We start from the raw sequence: 22,074 nt of genomic DNA, 5'->3' as shown, positions 1-22,074 counted from the left end.
CAGTACATGATTCATTCTCACGTTTAGATTACATATTTATACCGACCACTTACTATTATTGAATTGCAGCAGCGGATATCTTACCTACAGGCCTGTCAGATCACTCTCCAATAGCATTGAAATTGCAACTGAACAAAGCCTGCCCTTCCTTCCGATGGCGCCTTTCGGCGTGGCATCTTCAGGATCCACAATATAAAACCCACATCTATCAGGCCATTATGGCTTATTTTGCTGAAAATTTGGGAACAGTGTGGTTGGCGATGACCATCTGGAAAGCTATGAAGCCAACCCTTGGAGGGGCCGACATATCATTTTCTGCCGCCGAACGGAAAATGCGCCGGAAAGCATTGGTCCAGGCACAGGCTCAAATACTTGATTTAGAACAACGGAGTCGGGATGTGGATGGTAGGCAAATTCGCCGCCAGCTTTTTCTTGCGCAACAAGCACACACTAACATTCTGCAGGATGAGGCCAGACAGGCTTGGCTGCCCTCATGCAGCCAAATATATCAGTGGGGGGGCAAGTCATGCTCGCTCCTGCACCGTCTATGCCAGCGGGCGACTTACCCACTAACAACACCTGGTATTCTAGGTGAAGATGGCCAAACGCTTCAGACCCAACCCAGATCCCATCCAGCTTTGTAACATATTACGCCGATCTATATACCCCTAACGATGTGCTACCTGAATCAGTGATTAACCGCTTTATAGAAGACTTACCCCCCGAAGTCCTGTCATATATGACACGGGCAGAACTAGATGCCCTTTTAACAACTGAGGAGCTGAGTGCGGCCCTTCCAGACTTGCGCACAGGCAAAGCTCCGGGTCCTAACGGCTTCCCATGCGAGTTTTATAAGCGCTTTCAGTCCCAGTTCGTTATTCACTATTTGGAGGCGGTGAACGCAGCCCTCGAGGAGGGGAGACGACCTTTTGATTGGCCTCATGCCGAAATTGCTATATTCCTCAAACCCGGTCGACCCCCGGATCAACACGCATTGTACCGTCCCATATCGCTGCTGAATGTAGAACCCAAACTTTTGGCCAAAGCCCTTGTTAATCGTATCTTCCCCTTTATGTCCAACCTAGTTCATCCGGGTCCAGATTGATTCACAGGTTAAGGGATTCGAGTGGCCGGGTGAGATATCGGATCGGATCGCCCTGTATGCAGATGATGTCCTTTTCTTTATATCAGAGCTGCGTCGGACTGGGTCTCGGTTACTCTGCAAAAGGCAGATATTTGGTGAGACCTCGGAATTATATATGAACGTCCGGAAGTCTATACTCTGGCCTCTGCACAGGAGCTCTGAAATGGGCGCATAGGCTGCAGATGTCACGATGACCACAATGACCACAACAGGATTTAAATATCTCGGGGTTCATTTGGCGTCCTCCCAATCGGTGTCATGGAATAAAACATCACCCCTATCTGGCTGTGCACCCAGGCTGAGATGAAGTCATGGACAAGTATGCCCCTTTCCATATTGGGTAGATCTGCGATTTTTAAAATGGTGTCACTCCCTTGCCTTCTCTACCAGTTGCAGAATCATCCCTTTCAAATACCGCCCGCCTGGTTCCGGCAGCTCAATTCCAGACTCAGCCGCTTCCTTTGGAATGACCAGACCGCCAGAGTCGTGCTAAAAATATGCTTTCAGTCTACCTACTGTGGGGGGATAGCGACACGGATATTCAATCATATCATGAAGCATCTCACCTCTTAGTACTAAACGACTGATGGTACAGTAATAGAAATGACCCGGCGTACCAGGTAGAGCGATGGCTTATGGGTAGCACCCTACCACACTTGCTCCTACATGCCCCAAGAGAGCTCCGGCAGCTCCTGCCTGCTACACGGGTGGTCTTTGGAGTATGGAAGCAATCACTGCGCAGAATGGGATGGTGGGGAAAACTGACAAGAGAAACACCTCTTTGGCAGAGTGGTCTTATGCCACAGGTATCTACCTTGTCGGGGCTTCACGACTGGGATATCATTGGTATCTCCACATTGCGGATGTACTGCACTGCACTGTTCTGAAGTCCTTTAAAGCACTCCAGAAGGAATTTGAGATGTCGGGTACTCAATTCTGCAAGTATTTGCAATTTCGCCACACTTTAACACCATGCATAGCGACCCTGGAATCTATCCCAGAGTTTAACGGTACACAGTAGTTGTATTCTGTGGGCTATATTACATAAAGTGATTACAGAGCACAACCGAACACTTCAGGAAGCTGGCTCTGTATATACTATACCAAAATTAAGTATAGTGTGCACAGAGTCCAGTGGAACCCGAAAGTTAGGCAGAGGTAAAAGTAGATAGCACCTTACTCTCTATTTGTGGTGGTGTGGGAGAGCAGTAAGGCTTTATCAGAGGGTAGTGTTAAGCATGTGTTGTACACACTTAATTAGCAAATGGTGTCACACACTCAAAGACTGAACTCAGACCAATTTTGTTTGTATAAAAATATTATTAAGTTATTGTATTTCTAGAACCAAGCCAAGCATGGCACAGGTAAGTGAAATAAATGCTTTGCAAAATGCAGGTTCAAATGCAGTTTATTGAAATACAGGCAAGTTAAAATGTCGAAATTACTTTACAGATTACTTTTCAGTTACTTTTCAGATTATTTTTTAAGTTACTTTTTCTACTCAGTGAGATTTGCCTAGATATCACAGTGGGACGACATTTCCTAGAGAAAAGGTAAGTAAAATCAGTTTTGCACAGTTGTATTTTTTCAAATTTCAAATCAACTCCACACTTAGAACATTTTTCAAGGGAAAACAGTCAATGTATTCCTACGGAGAGAAATTAAGTTATCTGTTAACAGGTAAGTACTCGATCTTTGGGGTATGGTTTCTGGGGTTAGAACAAGGGTTCCCCCAGGGTCAAGGATGCACTCTCAAAGCACCCTCACCGGCACTAGAGAGGCCAGGTGCAGAGTGCTGAGGTCCAATGTTATCCAAAAGGGAATCGGGGGCCTCCGGTTGGTGGCTGCTCACGAGCAGGACACAGGGTGGTGGGAGCAAAATCTTGGTGTTAATCTCAGGGCAAAGGGGGATCCGAGTTAGCACCCACAGTACACCTGCAGCAGCGCAGGGGTGGCTGGGTGCAGGGTGCTGTTTTGGCGTAGGGGTCACTGTTGGTTTCAATGGGGATTCTCCAGTTTTGACAAAGACTGCAGGCTCGGAGACAAAGATCTTCTGGAGGTGACCACCAGTTGGAGAGGTAAGTTGGAATGCCTGAGGATGCTGGGCACCATCAGTTGGGTCACCCAAGGCCGTGGGACTTCGGGTGCAGGGGTGTCTTTAGGTGTCGGGTTTTCATACCAGCCCCGGTCGTGGTGGGTGGATCCTCCAGAAAGAGACTGCAGGTGTCGTGGAGAGGGTCGAGGCAGGTCAGAGATCACCAGATCTCAAGTCAGGATCATTGGGGAGCCCTCCTCGTGGTGTTAGGCCACTCGAACTCAGGTCACGGGCATCGGGTGCAGAGTGGTGCAGACTCACGGAGTCTGTGGGTGAGCAAATCCGATGGTCATGGGAGACAGATTACTTTCTGTGGAAGGCAGGGCAGGTCCTTGGGGTTCTTGAGGTTACTGGCTGCAGGACACACCTGGATTTTGCTTCTGCAGGTTTGAGGTGGGGACAGGCCGGTAGGGCTGGGGCCAAGTCAGTGGGCGTCCTCCTCTTCTTAGCTTCAGCACTGCTCTTCAGTCCTTCTTCTTCTTTTTTTCTTCTTGGTCGGTCCTTGTATGAGGAGGCAAGGTTCAGGGGTGCCTCTAAATACTTTATTTAGGGGCATTACAGGTAAGTAAAGGTTGGGACCAATGGGTGCCTTCCTTGGGATGGGTACACCCCCTATTATGCCACCCTACAGTGGGAAGGGGGCATATTCCTCACTCTGGTTGGCTGGGTCCCCCATCTGCAAGATGGCAGGGACGGAGAGTCGTGCTGCTCCTCACCCCCCACCAGAGGGGTGGGGTTAGCAAAGGTGGGCACACCTCCCTTCCTCACTTGGTTTTCCCACCAATTCTCCCGCACAAAGTGGGTGTCAGCACCACTGGGGGCCAGATTCTGGAAGCAGAAAAAGGCATGGGGAAGCTCACAAAGGCGGTAAGCCTTTGAAGCTTCCCCTTCTTGGACCCTGCCCATCCTGGGGGAGGAGGCTTGGCACCTCGTCCCAGGATGTGCATTGTTTCAGACACCCGAGAGCAGCAGGCTCTCGACCCAGGGGTCCAGAAACATGTCTGGTGGTGGCAGCTGGTGAGCAGCCACTCAGCCTGGACACCAGTGTTAGGTCGTTTTTCAGGGGGCATCTCTAAGATGCCCTCTGTGCGCATGTTTAATTAAATCCCACATGGCCATCAGTTTGGGTTTAATGTGCTGAGAAGTTTGATACCAAACTTCCCAGTTTTCAGTAAAGCCATTATGGTACTATGGAGTTCGTAATGAAAAACTCCCAACACCATATACTGTTAATGGCATTACTGCACTTACAATGCCTAAGAATGGGCTTAGGCACTGTAGGGGTACAGGGCTCATGCACCTGTACCCTCACCACTGGTATAGTGCACCCAGCTAGAGGGGTGGCTGATCTATTCCAGGACAGTGGGTTGTAGGCAAGGCACACAGGGATGTGTGCCATGTCCACTCTTCCCTTTGTTCTGCACCAAAACAAGCAGTCTGCAAAGGCAGTGTGTGTGTTTAAAGGTACAGGGCTTCCAAGGGTGACCCAATACGTGCTGCAGGCCTTAGAGGCCTTCCCTTGCCACAGTGCCCTTGGTACCTGTGGTACCATTTACAAGGGGCTGACCTGTGGCCAGAGAGTGCCAATTGGGTTTTGTTTTCAATGCAGTTTTAGGGAAATAACATAGGCCACGGGTACTTGATTGGCAGGAGCCCAGGGCACACTCAGTCAAAGTACATCAGGAGATCAGCAGTTTAGCAAAAAGTGGGGGCAACCATACAAAAAGATGGCACTTCCTTACACACACCACACAATAGAATAACACAAAGCAAAATAATAACACAACAAAAGCAGAACGTAACCTAAAAACCACAGTGCAATTATAGCACAATAAAAACATTTCCATAAAATAGTCAAACCCATCAGTGCCACAATAAAATGCAGCCCTACAATGTGCACAAATATTTTGCCAGACATTCTCACTACCACCGTAGCAACCCGTAACTTCACACCAAGGACAAATAATAGTGCAGTCAAATGTACTTTGTGGTACAGCTCTTCCTATTTTCTAATTTGAACAGTGCCCAGCCCCAAGAAACAATAAAAACGTAGTTGTCTATAATAATATAATAATACAACATTGTAATTTCTAGACACCTAAATGGTAATCATTTGGCTATTCCCTTTTCATAAAAACAAAAAAGGCATAATGTGGAAGGGTGAGCCTACCCTGATGCCTCAGGTCCATGTGAATGGAGGAGGCATTTGCATTCAAGTAAATATTAAAATATATATTTATCAATGGATTCACAGATTCCGTGCCTGATTAGTGAATTCAGGACCTCCATGGAACCCACAATCTCTGCCGAGGTTTTGGAAATCCTAAAGAACAAAACAAGAATTTAGCACACTACAGGTGTGCTTGGCAATGGGCACAAGGGGGTGTTGGCTGCAAGTAGGGGTTGATCTGGGCTTCTGGCCTGTGCAATGGACATTGGGCACCCATGGCAGGTTGGGGTATTTTAGCCAAACCCCTATGCACATGGCAAAAACCATTTGCAACGATGGTTAGCCACCCATGAGCAGCTGGACAGGTTGAGGCCCTCCTACATTACACATGGCCAAAAGCTGTCTGCAAAGGGTTAGGTGCAGGACCTGGCTTTAAGCTTGAGGTTAAAGTGAAGTTATGTTTAGGTATGGTTATAACACCTTGTCCAATGTTATTAAAAAGCTCAATATTTCATTTGAAAAACACAGATTAAAAAACTGTTACAAATTAAAATCGAAAGACCACTGACTTTTGCGAGGTATGCTTAACTCAGCAATTTATAACTTGAATAGCTGACCTGCAAAGGATCACTCGTACACCAAATGCAATACTTATCACCTCATAACACATTTACCAATAAATAACACCACGTACAAACAGAACATACCCGAATCAATAACTAATACTACATTCACCGCTGTCTCTCTCTTAGGGTAATATAATATGTAATCTGTTCTCTAAGACTATTTTAAAAATTTGCTATTGGATCTGTCAAATCAAGGGAAAGGTCACAAGCATTGCATTTGGTGTGCAAGTTATGGTTTGCATGACTATTGTACGAGTTGCAACCTTTCATTTTTCAATATATATATTTAACTTGCTCTGAAATGTTTAATAGTAAAACTTCAAAAATGTGTTTGCTTTTGGGAATGTAAGGTTTGCTGTACTCAATTATAATAATCTCTCTCTCTTTCTGTCTACAGGAAAAAGGCAATAAATTATATGAATGGCATGCGACCATTACCAATGGAAAATAATTTTCTTACAGCACTATGAAAAGCGAACCTGCTCTTACATGAAACTTTTTTTGAAAAAAACAATTATACTGTCAGTTTGATGGAATGTCTTTGATGAATGCAACTAAATATAGTACTTGAACTACAGACATGCACATAGGGATACTTTCTTGAAGAACACAAAAAGAACAAAAAGAACTGTTGCATAGATTATTTGGTTTGTAGTGAAAATTTAATATTGTTCTGAGAAATTGTTAGCGTGTATAATAATAATAGCTGCTTTAGTCGCCACTTAATAAAGCCTTTCGTTTCTAAGCATTGTAATATTGGTGTTATTGTCAACTCATCTAATGTCACTCACTAAAAAACCTCAGAAGGATGGAAGGCTGAGCTATTTTATGTTTCGTCATGTCATGTGCATTTGCATAGTGCTGTGCCACCCGGTAGGGTAGAAAGAAAAAAAAGAAAGAACTTGAATGTTCATTTTCCAGCAAGTTTAATACATATGGGATTTACCCATGCAAGTCATATTGGTATTTGGAAAGTGCAAGCCGCAAAATGCAAAAACTTAGAGAAGGTTTAAGATAATGACTCACTGGTTCAAAATAGAAAGAGACTACATATCCCAGAGTGCAGCGTTTCTTTTTCTCGTTGGCAAATACTACCAGGGTACTTGGTCGAAGCCCTAACGCTGGCACCAGCAGCAGAGTGCACCGCCTGTCATACCACGTTGCTTTGGGATATATATATATATATATATATATATATATATATATTCACTGAAAAAACCATAGGTTTCAGGCCTGATATAGTTAGGAATTAGCATTTAACAAACCTTTGAAATTCACTGAAAAAACCATAGGTTTCAGGCCTGATATAGTTAGGAATTAGCATTTAAAAAATCTTTGAAATTCACTGAAAAAAAACATAGGTTTCAGGCCTGATATAGTTAGGAATTAGCATTTAAAAAACCTTAGAAATTCACTGAAAAAACAATAGGTTTTAGGGGTGTTATAGTTAGCTGGACATTTCACTCGAACAAAACCATTAAAATTCCCCCAATATAGTTAGTTGTACTAACTACATCTCGCGCGCCCGCAATCCACTGCTGATGATGTCAAATATTACATCATTCATGACATGGTCAGTGACATCACTGATGACATCTCAAATGACATCACTGATGACATCACTGATGACATGTGAATGTGTTTTTTTTCGTTATTTAAATATGTATTATATATATATATATAGCAATTTGCATTGAAGAATGAGTGGATATATAAATATAAATATCTGGATGGAGGATTTAGTAGCAGTGTGATTGACTGTTTACTTGGCTAATTTATAGTGTCTCACTAAATATATTGGATAGTGACTAAACTGTGTGAATATCTGTATCACTTTTTCAGTTGTTGGGTAAACTGCTGCACCAGTTGGTTACAAGCTACATGAAAGTCTATATTATTTATTGATTAGTTAACTGAGTTATTTGTATGGGAGAGTGAATGTATGTGTGGTTCGGTAGGGGGTGTGTGACTGCCCAAAGATGTGTGAATTGTTGATTCAGTAGGTATCTGAAGTTAAAACTACATGTTATAACAGTTGTTTGGGTGAGTGAATATCTTTATAGGTTTGGCGATGAGCAAATAAATGTCTCAATGTACATGTCCAACAAACTAGAAAAATAAAAGCCAGTGTATGTGTCAGTTGTTGTATATAAATAAGTATACATAAGACTCAGTGATTGTATGAGTGACTGTATGGATAACTGTATTCTTGTAATAGTGTTTTATAACACACTAAGTATGAGTTATTATCTATATGAATAGATGAAGTGGTGTTTTTATAAGTGTATAGCTAAGTAAAAGTAAGTATGATCCATTGTTTGCATAAGTGATTAGGATGTGTGCTGGTGTGTAAAGTCGATATAGGTGTATAAGTATATTTGATAGTGTTCTTTTGAACTTCGAGAGCATGTATGAGTGAATCTATAGGTAAGTGATTAGATGTGTGTATAGATCTAAGAATCACTGAGTAGGTGTTTAGAAACTTGTATTGGTGTGTCAATGGTTTTAAATCTGGCACTCTGTATTTTACAGTGAGTGATGAAAGGTTATACTGGTGTATGATGAGGTGTATCTGATTGTCACGTGGATGATGTCATCAGTGATGTCATCAGTGATGTCATTTGAGATGTCATCAGTGATGTCACTGACCATGTCATGAATGATGTAATATGTGACATCATCAGCAGTGGATTGCGGGCACGCGAGATGTAGTTAGTACAACTAACTATATCGGAGGAATTTCAATGGTTTTGTTTGAGTGAAATGTCCAGCTAACTATCACACCCCTAAAACCTATTGTTTTTTCCAGTGAATTTCTAAGGTTTTTTAAATGCTAATTCCTAACTATATCAGGCCTGAAATCTATGGGTTTTTTCAGTGAATTTCAAAGGTTTTTTAAATGTTAATTCCTAACTATATCAGGCCTGAAACCTATGGTTTTTTCAGTGAATTTCAAAGGTTTTTTAAATGCTAATTCCTAACTATATCAGGCCTGAAACCTATGGTTTTATCAGTGAATTTCAAAGGTTTTGTAAATGACAATGTTTAATGTATTAATTGTTATACAGATTTTTTTGATACTGATTTACTACATTTTTTAAACTATTTATTTTTAGATATTTTTTTTAATTACATTATAATTACATTATACATTACAATACAAAATATACTTTCTCAGAATGAATTACTTTAGTTTAAATACTTTGCAAATAGGCAATAGATTTTTAAGTACAGTACACAATGCAATTCAACATTGAGCTCAATGTGAATTTCTAGTCAAATGCAATTAGTTACTTTATGGATTACTTTTCTAACCACAGGACTGGATCTTAGATTCAGTCCTTGGACATCTCCTGTAAACAGTTGAGCAAAAGCGTTTTGGTTACAGTAGTGATTTTTAAGGAATATTATTGTATTTTAAAAGTTGACACTTAGAAATGTTTTCACATAGAATAACCAGTGTTATCCTATGGCCGAAAATTCACTTAGCAGGCAAGTAGTATTATCGTTACTTTTTCTTACTCAGTGGTCGATCCTGGATCCAGCACTGGTGAATCTCCTTTAAACAGTTGAAAGAATGTGTTTAAGTCATACAGACGATTTTTTAGGAATATTTTTAGTTTGTGAAAATAGGCACTTAGAAACTTTTCTGGTGAAAACCACACAATGGATTCCTATGGAAGGAAATACAAGTTACTGGTAAGTACGCTTAGAATTACTTTCCAGGGTCAGTGCTGGGCTAAAAGATACAGCCCTGGGTTCTCTCCTGATAACAGGTGAGTAAATCGTAATTTGTAGTTCGGCTGATTTTATAGGAATATGTGTACGTTTCAAAAATTGGACACAGAAACTTTTCTGCTGAAAACCACACAATGGATTCCTATGGAAGGAAATACATGTTTCTGGTAAGTACGCTTAGAATTACTTGCCAGTGCCAGTGCTGGGCTAAAAGATGCAGCCCTGGGTTCTCTCCTGATAACAGGTGAGTAAATCGGAATTCGTAGTTCGGCTGATTTTAGAGGAATATTTGTACGTTTCAAAATTGGACACAGAAACCTTTCTGGTGAAAACCACACAATGGATTCCTATGGAAGGAAATACAAGTTACTGGTAAGTACGCTTAGAATTACTTTTCAGGGTCAGTGCTGGGCTAAAAGATGCAGCACTGGGTTCTCTCCTGATAACAGGTGAGTAAATCGGAATTCGTAGTTCGGCTGATTTTAGAGGAATATTTGTACAATGGTGAAGGAAGGGGGCGGGGCCTGAGGTGACGTGTGCAAACACGCCCTGTGGCGCGTTTTAAGTTGGGGAATTAATTCCTCTTCAATCCTGCCGTCCCCTGAGGGCCAACTAGCCCACCAGGTACCTCCAGTATGCGCCAGGGAGCAGCGTTGCAGAGAGGTGTAATGAGGCCACGCCCCTTTTTACAACACTTTGCAATGCAGCTCCGTGGCGCTTACTGAAGGTACCTGGTGGGCTAATTGGCCCCTAGGCGGCCTCTGGATTGAAGAGGCATGAATTCCCCAACTTAAAACGCGCCACAGGGCGTGTTTGCACACATATCACCTCAGGCCCCGCCCCCTACCTTCACCACTGTGCAAACGCGCCCCGTGGCGCGTTTTAAGATGGGGGATTAAGTCCCCTTGAATCCCGAGGTCCCCTGGCAGCCAACTAGCCCCCAGGTACCTCCAGTAAGCGCCACGGAGCTGCGTTGCAGAGAGGTGTAAAATGGGGCGTGGCCTCATTACACCTCTCTGCAACGCAGCCCCCTGGCGCATACTGGAGGTTCCTAGTGGGCTAGTTGGCCCCCAGGGACCCCCAGTATTCAAGGGGAATTAGATCCCCCTCTGCAAACGCGCCAGGGGGCGCGCTTGCAGAGAGGTGCAAGGAGGGGACGTGGCCTCCGGCCCGATCCCGTCTTTTTTATTTTTTTAGAAGAGGGGATGTGTAGCCCCCCTTCTTTTTCTAATTTATTGGCCCTGGGGACCCCATCCCCCAGGGTCTGCCCCCAATTGTTTTCTTTTGTTTTTTTAAATCGGGAAGGGGGCTGCGTGGCCCCCCTCCCGTGGCCAATTCCTGCCCCGAGGACCCCATCCCCCGGGGCATGGCCAATTTAAAAAAAAAAAATCTATTTTGGAGGGGGGCTGCGTAGCCCCCCTCCTCAGGCCACTTCAAGGCCCCGGGGACCCTAAAAAAAAAATGTTTAATGTTAATTGGGGAGGGGGGCTGCGTGGCCCCCCTCCTGGTCCACTGGTAGCCCCGGGAACCCCATCCCCCAGGGCTGGCCCTCACCGTTGGGGACCGTGGGGGGTCCCCAATCCCCCTACGCTCCCGCCGGCTTCCCGCCTCCTGCGGGAGCCGGCATTGCTTTTCCACATGGGGAGCAGCTAACATGCTGCTTCCCATATGGAAAAGCAATCTGCTTGTGAAGTTGCCCCGGGGGTGGCAGTCCCCAGGGCTGGGGGCCTGAGAGCCCCTCCACACCAAATGTATTAAAGCCCCTGGGGGTGGCAGTCCCCGGGGCTGGGGGGCCTGAGAGCCCCCCCACCCAGTTTAAAGAAGCCCCGGGGGTGGCGGTCCCCGGGGCTGCTGGGGGGCCATGAGCCCCCCCTGTTGATATTATGTTAGAGCCCCAGGGGTGGCGGTCCCCGGGGCAGTGTGGGGGGGATTGGGACCTCCCACACACTTAATTTTTCAATATGCCCCCGAGATTTGCCCCCTAGGGGCAAATTAGCATATTCAGCGTGGGAGCCCGCGCTGAATTTTCTTTTTTTTCCGGCCGAAATTCACGCTGGGTGCGCGAATCTCACCGATTTTTTTTTTAAAAAAAAGGCTTTTTTTGGCCCTGGGGATCCTTGCGAGAGAAAGAGTGAGAGAAAGGAAGACAGAGAAAGAGAGAAAGAGTGAGATACAAGGAACAGAGAAAGAGAGAAACTGTAATAGAGGAAGAGAGAGAGAAGCAGTGTGAGAGAGAGGAAGAGAGAGAGAGAAAGAGTGAGAGAGAGGAAGAGAGAGAAAGAAAGAATGAGAGAGAGGAAGAGACAAAGAGTGTGAGAGAGAGAAAGGAAGAGATAGAGAGTGAGAGAGAGAAAGAGTGTGAGTGAACGAAAGGAAGAGATGGAGAGTGAGAGTGAGTGTTGACACTGTGGAGAAAATCCTCACCTTTCTGCCACCGGTGGGTCTCCAACCACGTGCCAGGATATAGGGCAGCCCTCAAGCTTAGTCACCTGAAACATAGTATGGAATCAGTAATGGATGAGTACATACAAGTGCACAATTTGTGAATCACAGCCTGCAAGACAAAAAGAAAGATGTGATGCACTGAGTTAGTGGCATCAGAAGCATGCAGCGTGTGTGCACCCTGCGGTGATACGTGGTCTGGGCGGGCCGCACTGGTAGCAATGTCTTTTGTCTAATGAATTCTGCCTCAGTAAGGCCACGTGGCGGTGACGTGTGGTGCAGTGAGTTAGTGGCACCTGAAGCACTTAGCGTGTGCGCACCCTGCGATGATGTGTGGTCCAGGCAGGCCGCACTGGTAGCAATGCCTTTTGTCTAATGAATTCTGCCTTAGTAAGGCTAGGTGGCAATGACTTGTGGTGCAGTGAGTTAGTGGCACCTGAAGCACTCAGCATGTGCGCACCCTGCGATGATGCGTGGTCCGGGCGGGCCACACTGGTAGCAATGTCTTTTGTCTAATGAATTCTGCCTCAGTAAGGCCACGTGGCCGTGATTTGTGGTGCACTGAGTTAGTGGCACCTGAAGCACTCAGCGTGTGCGCACCCTGCAATGATGCGTGGTCCGGGCGGGCCGCACTGGTAGCAATGTCTTTTGTCTAATGAATTCTGCCTCAGTAAGGCCATGTGGCGGTGACTTGTGGTGCACTGAGTTAGTGGCACCTGAAGCACTCAGCGTGTGCGCACCCTGCGATGATGCGTGGTCCGGGCGGGCTGCACTGCTGGTAATGTCTTTTGTCTAATTAATTCTGCCTTAATAAGGCCACGTAGCATTGATTTGAGGTGCACTGAGTTAGTGGTACCTCTGGCGCTCAGCATGTACACAACCTGCGATGATGCGTGGTCTTCTTGGGTGTCGGAGGTGCATGATCAGTAGCTCTTTGACATGTGTTGGTCTTCAGATGTGATGCTGGGCTGGGCTCCCTTTCACACTGTAGGTAGTCATCCTACTATACACCAGTAAAAGGCAGATGGTACATTCCTACTTTTAGCGCAGCTTATCGCCTGTTTTTGGATCGCACCGTAGATTTGGCTGCTCGTTGAAAATATCGAGAAGTGGTGTTTTCGTGTTATTTTTGTACAGGAACGCCTTCTCTGCGTATTATTTGCGTTAATTGTTGCTCTCATTTGTGGCAATTTTTTTTTGCGGAAGCTATTGCTGGAAAACTGGCGATATCCCCTGTTTTCACCAGGTTGAAAATGGAATGAAAATTTTAAATCACTGAAAAAAACATAGGTTTAATGAACATTATAATTAGAAATTAGCATTTAAAAAACCTTGGAAATTCACTAAAAAAACATAGGTTTCAGGGACGTTATAGATACAAATTATCATTTTAAAAACCTTTGAAATTCACTGAAAAAACCATAGGTTTCAGGGACGTTATAGTTACAAATTAGCATTTAAAAAACTTTGAAATTCAGTGAAAAACCCATAGGTTTCAGGGACGTTATAGTTACAAATTAGCATTTAAAAAACTTTGAAATTCACTGAAAAAACCATAGGTTTCAGGGATGTTATAGTTAGTTGCACATTTTGCTCGTACAAAACCATAGAAATTTGTCCGTTATAGTTAGTAGTGCAATGCACTGCTAATGACGTCACATATAACATCACTCATGACATGGTCAGTGACATCACTGATGACATCACTGATGACATCTCAAATGACATCACTGATGACATCACTGATGACATCATCCACGTGATAATTTGATGCACCTCTTCACACCCTAATATAACCTTTGATACACCCACTCTAAAATACTGACTACCATTTTCTAAACCATAGACAAATCAATAGCAGTTACTATATACCCACTGACTACTTCCTAGTTATACACACACATTCATTCACTCACCCATACAGTAACTCATACATGCAGTCACTCGTCAATATAGCACTATTATATGTACTCACACACCTATACAAACACTCATACACCATTACTCATCCATAGAGTTATTGACACACGTAGCTAGTCATGTAAAGAATCTATAACACTGCAGTTTACTCATCTATACAGTTATACATACGGTATCTAACCTATTCATACAAATAGTAACATATACTGACTCTCTTATACAATCACTGACACAAGCACACACTCATTTATACAGCCACTCTCACAATTACTCACTATCACATAGAGTCATTTATATACTCCAACACTCACATATACTGCCTTTCACATATGTAGTTACTCACACATATACCTATGGTGTTTTCAGTGAATATATACATACATATACATATTCACAAAAAAACATAGGTTTCAGGGACGTTATAGTTTGTTGCACATTTCACTCATACAAAACCATAGAAATTTGGCCGTTATACTTAGTAGAGCTAACTATAACTCGCGCCCCCGCAATGCACTGCTGATGATGTCACATATTACATCACTATTGACATGGTCAGTGACATCACTGATGACATCTCAAATGACATCACTGATGACATCACTGATGACATCATCCAGTGACTGTGTGTTTCTGTAAAGTTTAAATATGTTTAATATATATAGGGAAAGGCATATTGAAGAATGAGTGGGTGTATAAGTGTCTGGATGGATGATTTAGTAGGTGCGTGACTGACTCTATAAGTGAGTGATTAGACGTATCTTACTGAATGCATGGGTTAGTGACTAAACTGTGTGAATGTCTGTATCCATCTGTCTGTTGGTGTGTAAGCGGCTGCATGGGTTTGTGAATAGCTACATGAGTGTCTATATGGGTTATTGATTGGTTGTCTAAGTATCTGTATGGGTGCCTGAGTGTTTGTGTGGGTGGGGTGTGTGTGACTCTGTGCATAGATGTGTGAGTGGGTGATTCACTGGGTGCATGGTTTCAAGAGTGCATCTGTGATGGACTGTATGGGTAAGTGAGTGTGTGTATGGGTGTGTTAGTGAGTCAATATATATCTCAGTGGTACATATGTGAGTAACTACATATGTGAAAGGCAGTATATATGTGTGTTGGAGTATATAAATGGCTATAAGTGAGAGTGTGCAATTGTGAGAGTGGCTGTATGGATGAGTGTGTGCTTGTATCAGTGGTTGTATAAGAGCATAAGAATGTGTTAGTATTTGTATGAGTAAGTGAGCTGCTGTGCGTATAACTGTATAGGTGAGTAAATGGCAGTGTGATTAATTATTTGCATGACTGACTAGGTGTGTGAGTACCTGTATGGATGTGTGGCGATGTGTGAGTGTCTATATAGGTGTATGAGTGCATATGATAGTCCTGTACTGAGTGACCGTAAGTATGAGTGACTGTACGGATGAGTGAGTGGATGTGTGTGTAAACCTAAGAATCAGTGAATGGTTATGTAGTTATTGGTGTTGGAGTGTCTATGGTTTTGAGAATGACAGTCTGTAATTTAGAGTGGGTGTATCAAAGGTTATATTAGGGTGTGAGAAGATGCATCAAATTATCAGTGATGTCATTTGAGATGTCATCAGTGATTTTATCAGTGATGTCACTGACCATGTCAAGAGTGATGTTATATGTGACGCCATCAGCAGTGCATTGCGGGGGCGCGAGTTATAGTTAGCTGAACTAAGTATAACAGGGGAATTTATTTCGTTTTGTACGAGTGAAATGTCCAACTAACTATAACTTTCCCTAAAACCTATGTTTTTTTCAGTGAATTTCTAAGGTTTTTTAAATGCTAATTTCTAACTATAACGTGCCTGAAACCTATGTTTTTTTCAGTGAATTTCAAAGGTCTTTTAAATGCTATTTTCGAACTATGCCTACAGAGGTAGGACATGTGATGAAAGAAGAAACATCGCACAGAAAGAAAAAAAAGAAATGCAGAAAGAAGCAACAGAAGTCCACAAAGACGAAGAAAGGTGCAGGAAGAAGAAGAGATGTGCAGAAAGAACCAACAGAGGAGCAGAAAGTCCTCCTGTGCCCACAACGTTTTCAGACGGGTACTGGTGGTAACTGACTCTGACTAACCAGGCCTAGAGCCAGTGCTATTCTAAAAGACACTTAGAATGATTTGATTTGATTTGAAAAACTTTTTATATAGCGCTGGCTAGACCCGGAGGTATCAGAGCGCTTTACATGAGGATCAGTGAGTTACAGGTTAAAAAAATAACATCAGTTACAGTTACAAAAAGTTCATCAGTTACAGTTATAAGAAATCACATCGGTTACAGTTACAAGTATAGGCATAGGAGAAGAACATGAGATGCACAATAACAAAACGTTATTAGCGCGTAGTATATCTAAGACAACACGTTTTATGAGGAATGGAAGGAAAAGGGGGAAAGGTAAACAGGGGAATGAATGCTGATAGTCAGGTAGACCAGAAGAGGTAAAGTATTTCAGGGGAGACAAAGCAGTCAGAGCAAAAACAGAAACAGACAGACAAGACCGTGAAGAACCGTTAAAACAATGTCCGATGTCCGGCTGGGTAGGTGACGGCTGAGGGGTGAAGCAAAGCCAGACTCCTCTATAGCTGCATAAGTCAGCTCAACTGGGCAACGGCCAATGATTCTCGGACTCCGCAGAACGCTAGCGCTGGCTAGACCCGGGGGTAAAAAAGCGCTTTACATAAGGAAGTTAAAACATTAAAGCAGCGGTTACAAAATTACAATTAGATTCTGGACACGAAAATCAGGACCCAAAAAGACCAAGGAGATTTGGGAGTCCACATGAAGGAGACAGGAGCGGAGAAAAAAATGAGACAAATGTCTGAAGTCTGTCTGGGTAGGTGACGGCCATAGCGGTGTGCCAGTGCCAATCTCCCCTATAGCTGTCGGTGCAGCTCCACCGGGAATACAGTGAAAACACCTACATACACTAGGGAACACTATGCGTTGGGGTACCCGTGTGATTAGAATGACCTCCTCTGTAAGACCCTAGTACATAATAGGGCAGGGGGATTAAAACTACCTCTTAAAACGTGCCGCAGGGCGCGTTTGCACACTGGTGAAGGGGGGGCCTGAGGTTACATGTGTGCAAACATGCCCTGTGGCCGTTTTAAGTTGGGGGATAAAGTCCCCTTGAGTCCTGAGGGTCCCTGGGGTCCAACTAGCCCACCAGGTACCTCCAGTAAGCACCACAGATCTGCGTTGCAGAGAGGTGTAAAAAGGGGCATGGCATGGACCACATCTCTGCAACACAGCGCAGTGGCGCTTACTGGAAGCACCTGGTGGGCTAGTTGGCCCCCAGGGGCCCTCAGGATTGCAGGGGAATTAATTCCCCAACTTAAAACGCACCACAGGGCGTGTTTGCACACGTCACCTCAGGTCCCGTCCCCTCCCTTCGCCACTGTGTAAACACGCCCTGTGAATGTTTTAAGTTGGGAGATTAAGTCCCGTTGAATCCTGAGGGTCCCTGTGGTCCAACTAGCCCACTAGGTACCTCCTTTAAGCACCACAGAGCTGTGTTGCACAGAGGTGTAAAAAGGGGCATGGCCTGGACCACGTCTCTTTACCGCAGGTTTGTGGTGCTTACTGGAGGTACCTGGTGGCCAAATTGGCCCTCAGGGGCCCTCAGGATTAAAGGGGACTTAAGACCCCAACTAAAAACACGCCACAGGGCATGTTTGCACACATGTCACCTCGGGCCCCGCCTTTCCCTTCACCACTGTGCAAAGGCACCCCATGGCACGTTTTAAGTTAGGGGATTAAGTCCCCTTTAATCCTGAAAGTCCCTGGGTCCAAATAACCCACCATGTACTTCCAGTAAGCACCACAGAGCTGCGTTGCAGAGATGTGGTCCGAGGCCATGCCCCATTTTACACCTCTCTGCAATGCAACTCTTTGGCACTTACTGGACATACCTGGTGGGTTAGTTGGTCCCCAGGAACCCTCAGGATTCAAGGGACTTAATTCCCCAATTTAAAACGCGCCACAGGGTGCGTTTTCACACTTGTGACATCAGGCCACGCCCCCTCCCTGCACCACTGTGCAAACGCACCCGCTGGTGCTTTGTAAATTGGGGGATTAAGTCCCTTTGAGTCCTGGGGATCCCTGGGGGCCAACTAGCCCACCACTTACCTCCAGTAAGCGCCACAGAGCTGCGTTGCAGAGTGGTGTAAAAAGAGGCATGGCCTGGGCCACCTCTCTGCAATGCAGCATAGTGGTGCTTACGGGAGGTAAGTGGTGGGCTAGCTGGCCCCCAGGGACCCTCAGGACTGAATAGGAATTAATTCCCCAACTTATAATGCGCCACAGGGTGTGTTTGCACACGTCACCTCAGGCCTTGCCCCCTCCCTTCACCACTTTGCAAACGCACCCCATGGCGCGATTTGAGTTGGGGGATTAAGTCCCCTTGAATCCTGAGGGTCCCTGGGGTCCAACTAGCCCACCAGGTACCTTCAGTAAGCGCCACAGAGATGTGTTGAAGAGAGTTGTAAAAAGGGGCGTGGCCTCTGAACACGTCTCTGCAACGCAGTTCCCTGGTGCACACTTGAGGTTCCTGGTGGGCTAGTTGGCCCCCAGGGACCCCCAGTATTCAATGGGAATTAGTTCCCCATATTACAACGCATCAGGGGGCGCGTTTGCAGAGTGCTGCAGGGAGGGGGCGGGGCTTCCGGCGCGATGCCGGTCTTTTTAAAAAAAAAAAAAATTAAGAAGGGGGCTGTGTGGCACCCCTTCCTTTCCTATTTTATTGGCCCTGGGGACCCCATCCCCCAGGGCCTGACCCCTATTTATTTTATTTTTTTAATTGGAAGGGGGCCGCATGGCCCCCCTCCCGAGGCCATATTCGGCCCCAGGGACACCATCCCCCGGGGCATGGCCAGCTTTTTTTTATTATTAAATTATTGGAGGGGGGCTGCGTGGCACCCCTCCTCGGGCTATTTATGGCCCCGGGGACCCCATCCCCCGGGGCCAGCCTTTTGTTTAGTTTTTTTTAACTTTTTTATTTTATAATGGGGAAGGGGGGCCGCGTGGCCCGCCTCCCAGGCCACTTATGGCCCCGGGGACCCCATCCCCCGGGACCTGGCCTCTCGTTGGGGACCGTGGGGGTTCCCCGATTCCCCCACGGTCCCGCCGGCTCTCCGCCTCCTGCGGGAGCCGGCATTGCTTTTCCACACAGGGAGCTGCTAAGATGCAGCTCCCTGTGTGAAAAAGCAATGTAGTTTGGATTTTGAAAGCTTTCAAAACCCAAACCAGAGTTTGCAATGACAGGGTGGGAGTCGCGAGGCTCCCGCCCTGTCATTGCAAACAGCAGTGTCCCGGAGGTGGACACCCTGAGACACTGCAGCAGCCGGTCCTGGCGGTGGTGGTCCCCAGGGCCATCACTGGCTCCAGGAGGGGGGGGCGCGCGGCCCCCCTCCCATCATTTAACATAGACCTGGGGAAGTGGTGGTCCCCTGGGCGTGTGGGGGGGCTCTAACTACACACGTAGTTTTTATTTTAAAAAAACAAGCTCTGGGGGTGTCTGTCCCCGGGGCTGCAGGGGCGCCATTTGCCCCCCGCAAATATTTTAGAAAAGCCCTGGGGGAGGCGGTCCCCGGGGCTTGGGGGGCCTTGGAGGCCCTCCACTCATTTAAAAAAACAAGCCCCAGAGGGGTGGCTGTCCCCGGGGCTGCGGGGGGGCTGTGCGCCCTCCGCAAATATTTTTAGAAAGCCCCGGGGGTGGCTGCGGGGGTCCCCCTGGGCCCCTGCAAATATATTTTCAACATGCCCCCAGGACTTGGCCCACCCGTGGCTAATTAATAATGAAGCACGGGAGCACGCGCTTCTTTTTTAAATTTTCGCGGCCGGATCTGCGGATCTTCCGCGCATCCTGTGATTTTTTTAATTAAAAAATGCTTTTTTTGGCCCTGTGGGTTCTTGTGGGACCCCCTAAGCAGGCCTAGGGGGTCAGGGTGTTTCTACCCTGCCCCCTTTTCTTGTTTTGCACTTTAGTTATACTGATTTCTTGTGCCTCGGTTCTACCGAGGCACAAGATGGCTGCCAACAGTTCCTGGTTTGAAGTGTTGACAGCCAATTAGAATGCAGCTCGTGATCGGGAGGGTGTGCGAATCCTCCGAGCCTCTAAATATCAAAACTTTTATTTTTGAAAAGCTCGCTTTCTGAGCCAAGCAGTACCTTTTTGCCAAATTTGGGGGAAATCCATTCAGTAGTTTCGGCTGTATCCTTGCATAAAGTTTCCTAAGGGAAATTGATTTTTTCACTCTTATTTTTTTAATTTCTCAGCAACTACTGAACGGATTCACACCATTTCAAAAAAGGTCTCTTTCTGAACCAAGGGCTACCTTTTTGCCAAACTTGGTGTAATTCCGTTCAGCAGTTAGGGCTGTAGTTGTGTCTAAAGTTTCCTATGGGAAATAAAATGGAGAAAACGCGTTTTGGGACCCCCTTTTTTCTCGGCCCCCGCTTGGCAATCACCCTGAAACTTTCAGGATAGGAGCTGACCGGAGCGAGACCAATGTTTTGAAAAATTTCGCGAAGATTTGTCAACCGGTGCCAAAGTTATTGAGAAAAGATAAAACGCTTTTTGAATATAAACAAGGTCCTAACTATAACTACCTACCGTATATGTGTATTATCTACTGGCGGTCGCCAGTAGATAGTTATAGTTAGGACCGTGTTTCCATAGGAAATCTCAAAATTCTATTTTGAATAACTTTGGCGCCGGTTGACGAATCTTCGCGAAATTTTCAAAACTAATGGGGCGCTCCGCTCAGCTCCCACCCTTAAAGTCTCGGGGTGATTCATCAAGCGGGGGCCGAGAAAAAAGGGGGGTCCCAAAACACGTTTTCCCCATGCATTTTTCCATAGGACCTTTAGTCGAAGGTACAGCCCGAACGGCTGAACAGAATTACTTGAAATTTGGCAGAGAGGTAGTCCTCAGGTCAGGGAAGTGCTTTTTGCATATATGGAGTCAATCTGTTCAGTATTTCCAGAGAAAGTTGCATTTAAAAGCACATACATATCTATAGCCGCGCACCGTGCACGCACCCTTACGTGCGCGAGCGTAATTCTGATTGGTTGTTACATGTCAGTCAACGTTCGAATCGGTCGAAATCAGGAAGTGTCGGCCGCCATTTTGTTTGTTTTCAGTGCGAGAGTGGAAAAAGAAGGTGGCGAACGTGAAAAGGGGGTAGGGTAGAGAGTTCCTGACCCCCTAGCCTTGGTCAGGGGGTCCCTGACGGACCCCGAAGGCAGAAAAAAACATTGAATTTTTGTTTTTTTTAAATCGCGGGGGAGCGCGCACGGTGCGCGCACGGTGAAAAACCATTAAAAAATTTTTTTTTTTAAATGTTATACGTAGTTTATTGAAAAATAAATATATATAAAAAAAAAATACATAACTTAGCATTTCAAAAACCGTACAAATTCACTGAAAAAACCATAGGTTTCACACACGGTATAGTTAGGAATTAGCATTTAAAAAACCTTGCAAATTCACTTAAAAAACCATAGGTTTCACACATGTTATAGTTAGGTGAATATTTCACTCGTAAAAAACCAATGAAATTCCCCCGTTATAGTTAGTTGAGATAACTATAACTCGCGCGACCGCCACTCTATCACAAGGATGATGTCATCAGTGATGTCATGAGTGATGCCACTGACCATGTCATGAGTGATGTAATATGTGACGTCATGAGCAGAGGATTGCAGGCGCGCGAGTTATAGTTATCTCAACTAACCCTGGAAGACAAACCGGTCAGGACACTGATTACAGATGCCCTTCCCTCCAGGTCAGGCTGAACCTGAACCTGGCCTCCCTAACCTCGGGGCTTAACCCTTTGGTCAGACAATAGCCCAGCGAACCAGGACTTCCGGGGAGCACGCATGCCCCCCCTTGAGGGTGACACATGACTAATGGG

The 22,074-nt window shown here is 45.4% G+C and overlaps 1 protein-coding gene across 1 annotated transcript in view; it reads left to right on the top strand.

Annotated features, from left to right (window-relative positions):
- The window catches only part of LOC146801918 (matrilysin-like), a 155,606-nt gene extending 148,829 nt beyond the window's left edge, over positions 1–6,777 (top strand). Inside the window, exon 6 of the mRNA XM_085624064.1 lies at positions 6,433–6,777. Coding sequence (XP_085480190.1) covers positions 6,433–6,446 — 14 coding nt within the window. The 3' untranslated portion in view covers positions 6,447–6,777. The remainder of the gene's footprint in view (positions 1–6,432) is intronic.
- Positions 6,778–22,074: the final 15,297 nt, after the last annotated feature.

Source organism: Triturus cristatus, chromosome 8, assembly GCF_964204655.1.
Source record: "Triturus cristatus chromosome 8, aTriCri1.1, whole genome shotgun sequence".
In the NCBI taxonomy this organism is placed as follows: Eukaryota; Metazoa; Chordata; class Amphibia; order Caudata; family Salamandridae; genus Triturus; species Triturus cristatus.
The sequence above is the reverse complement of the archived record's forward strand: the minus strand, read 5'-3'. Positions and strand labels throughout refer to the sequence as shown.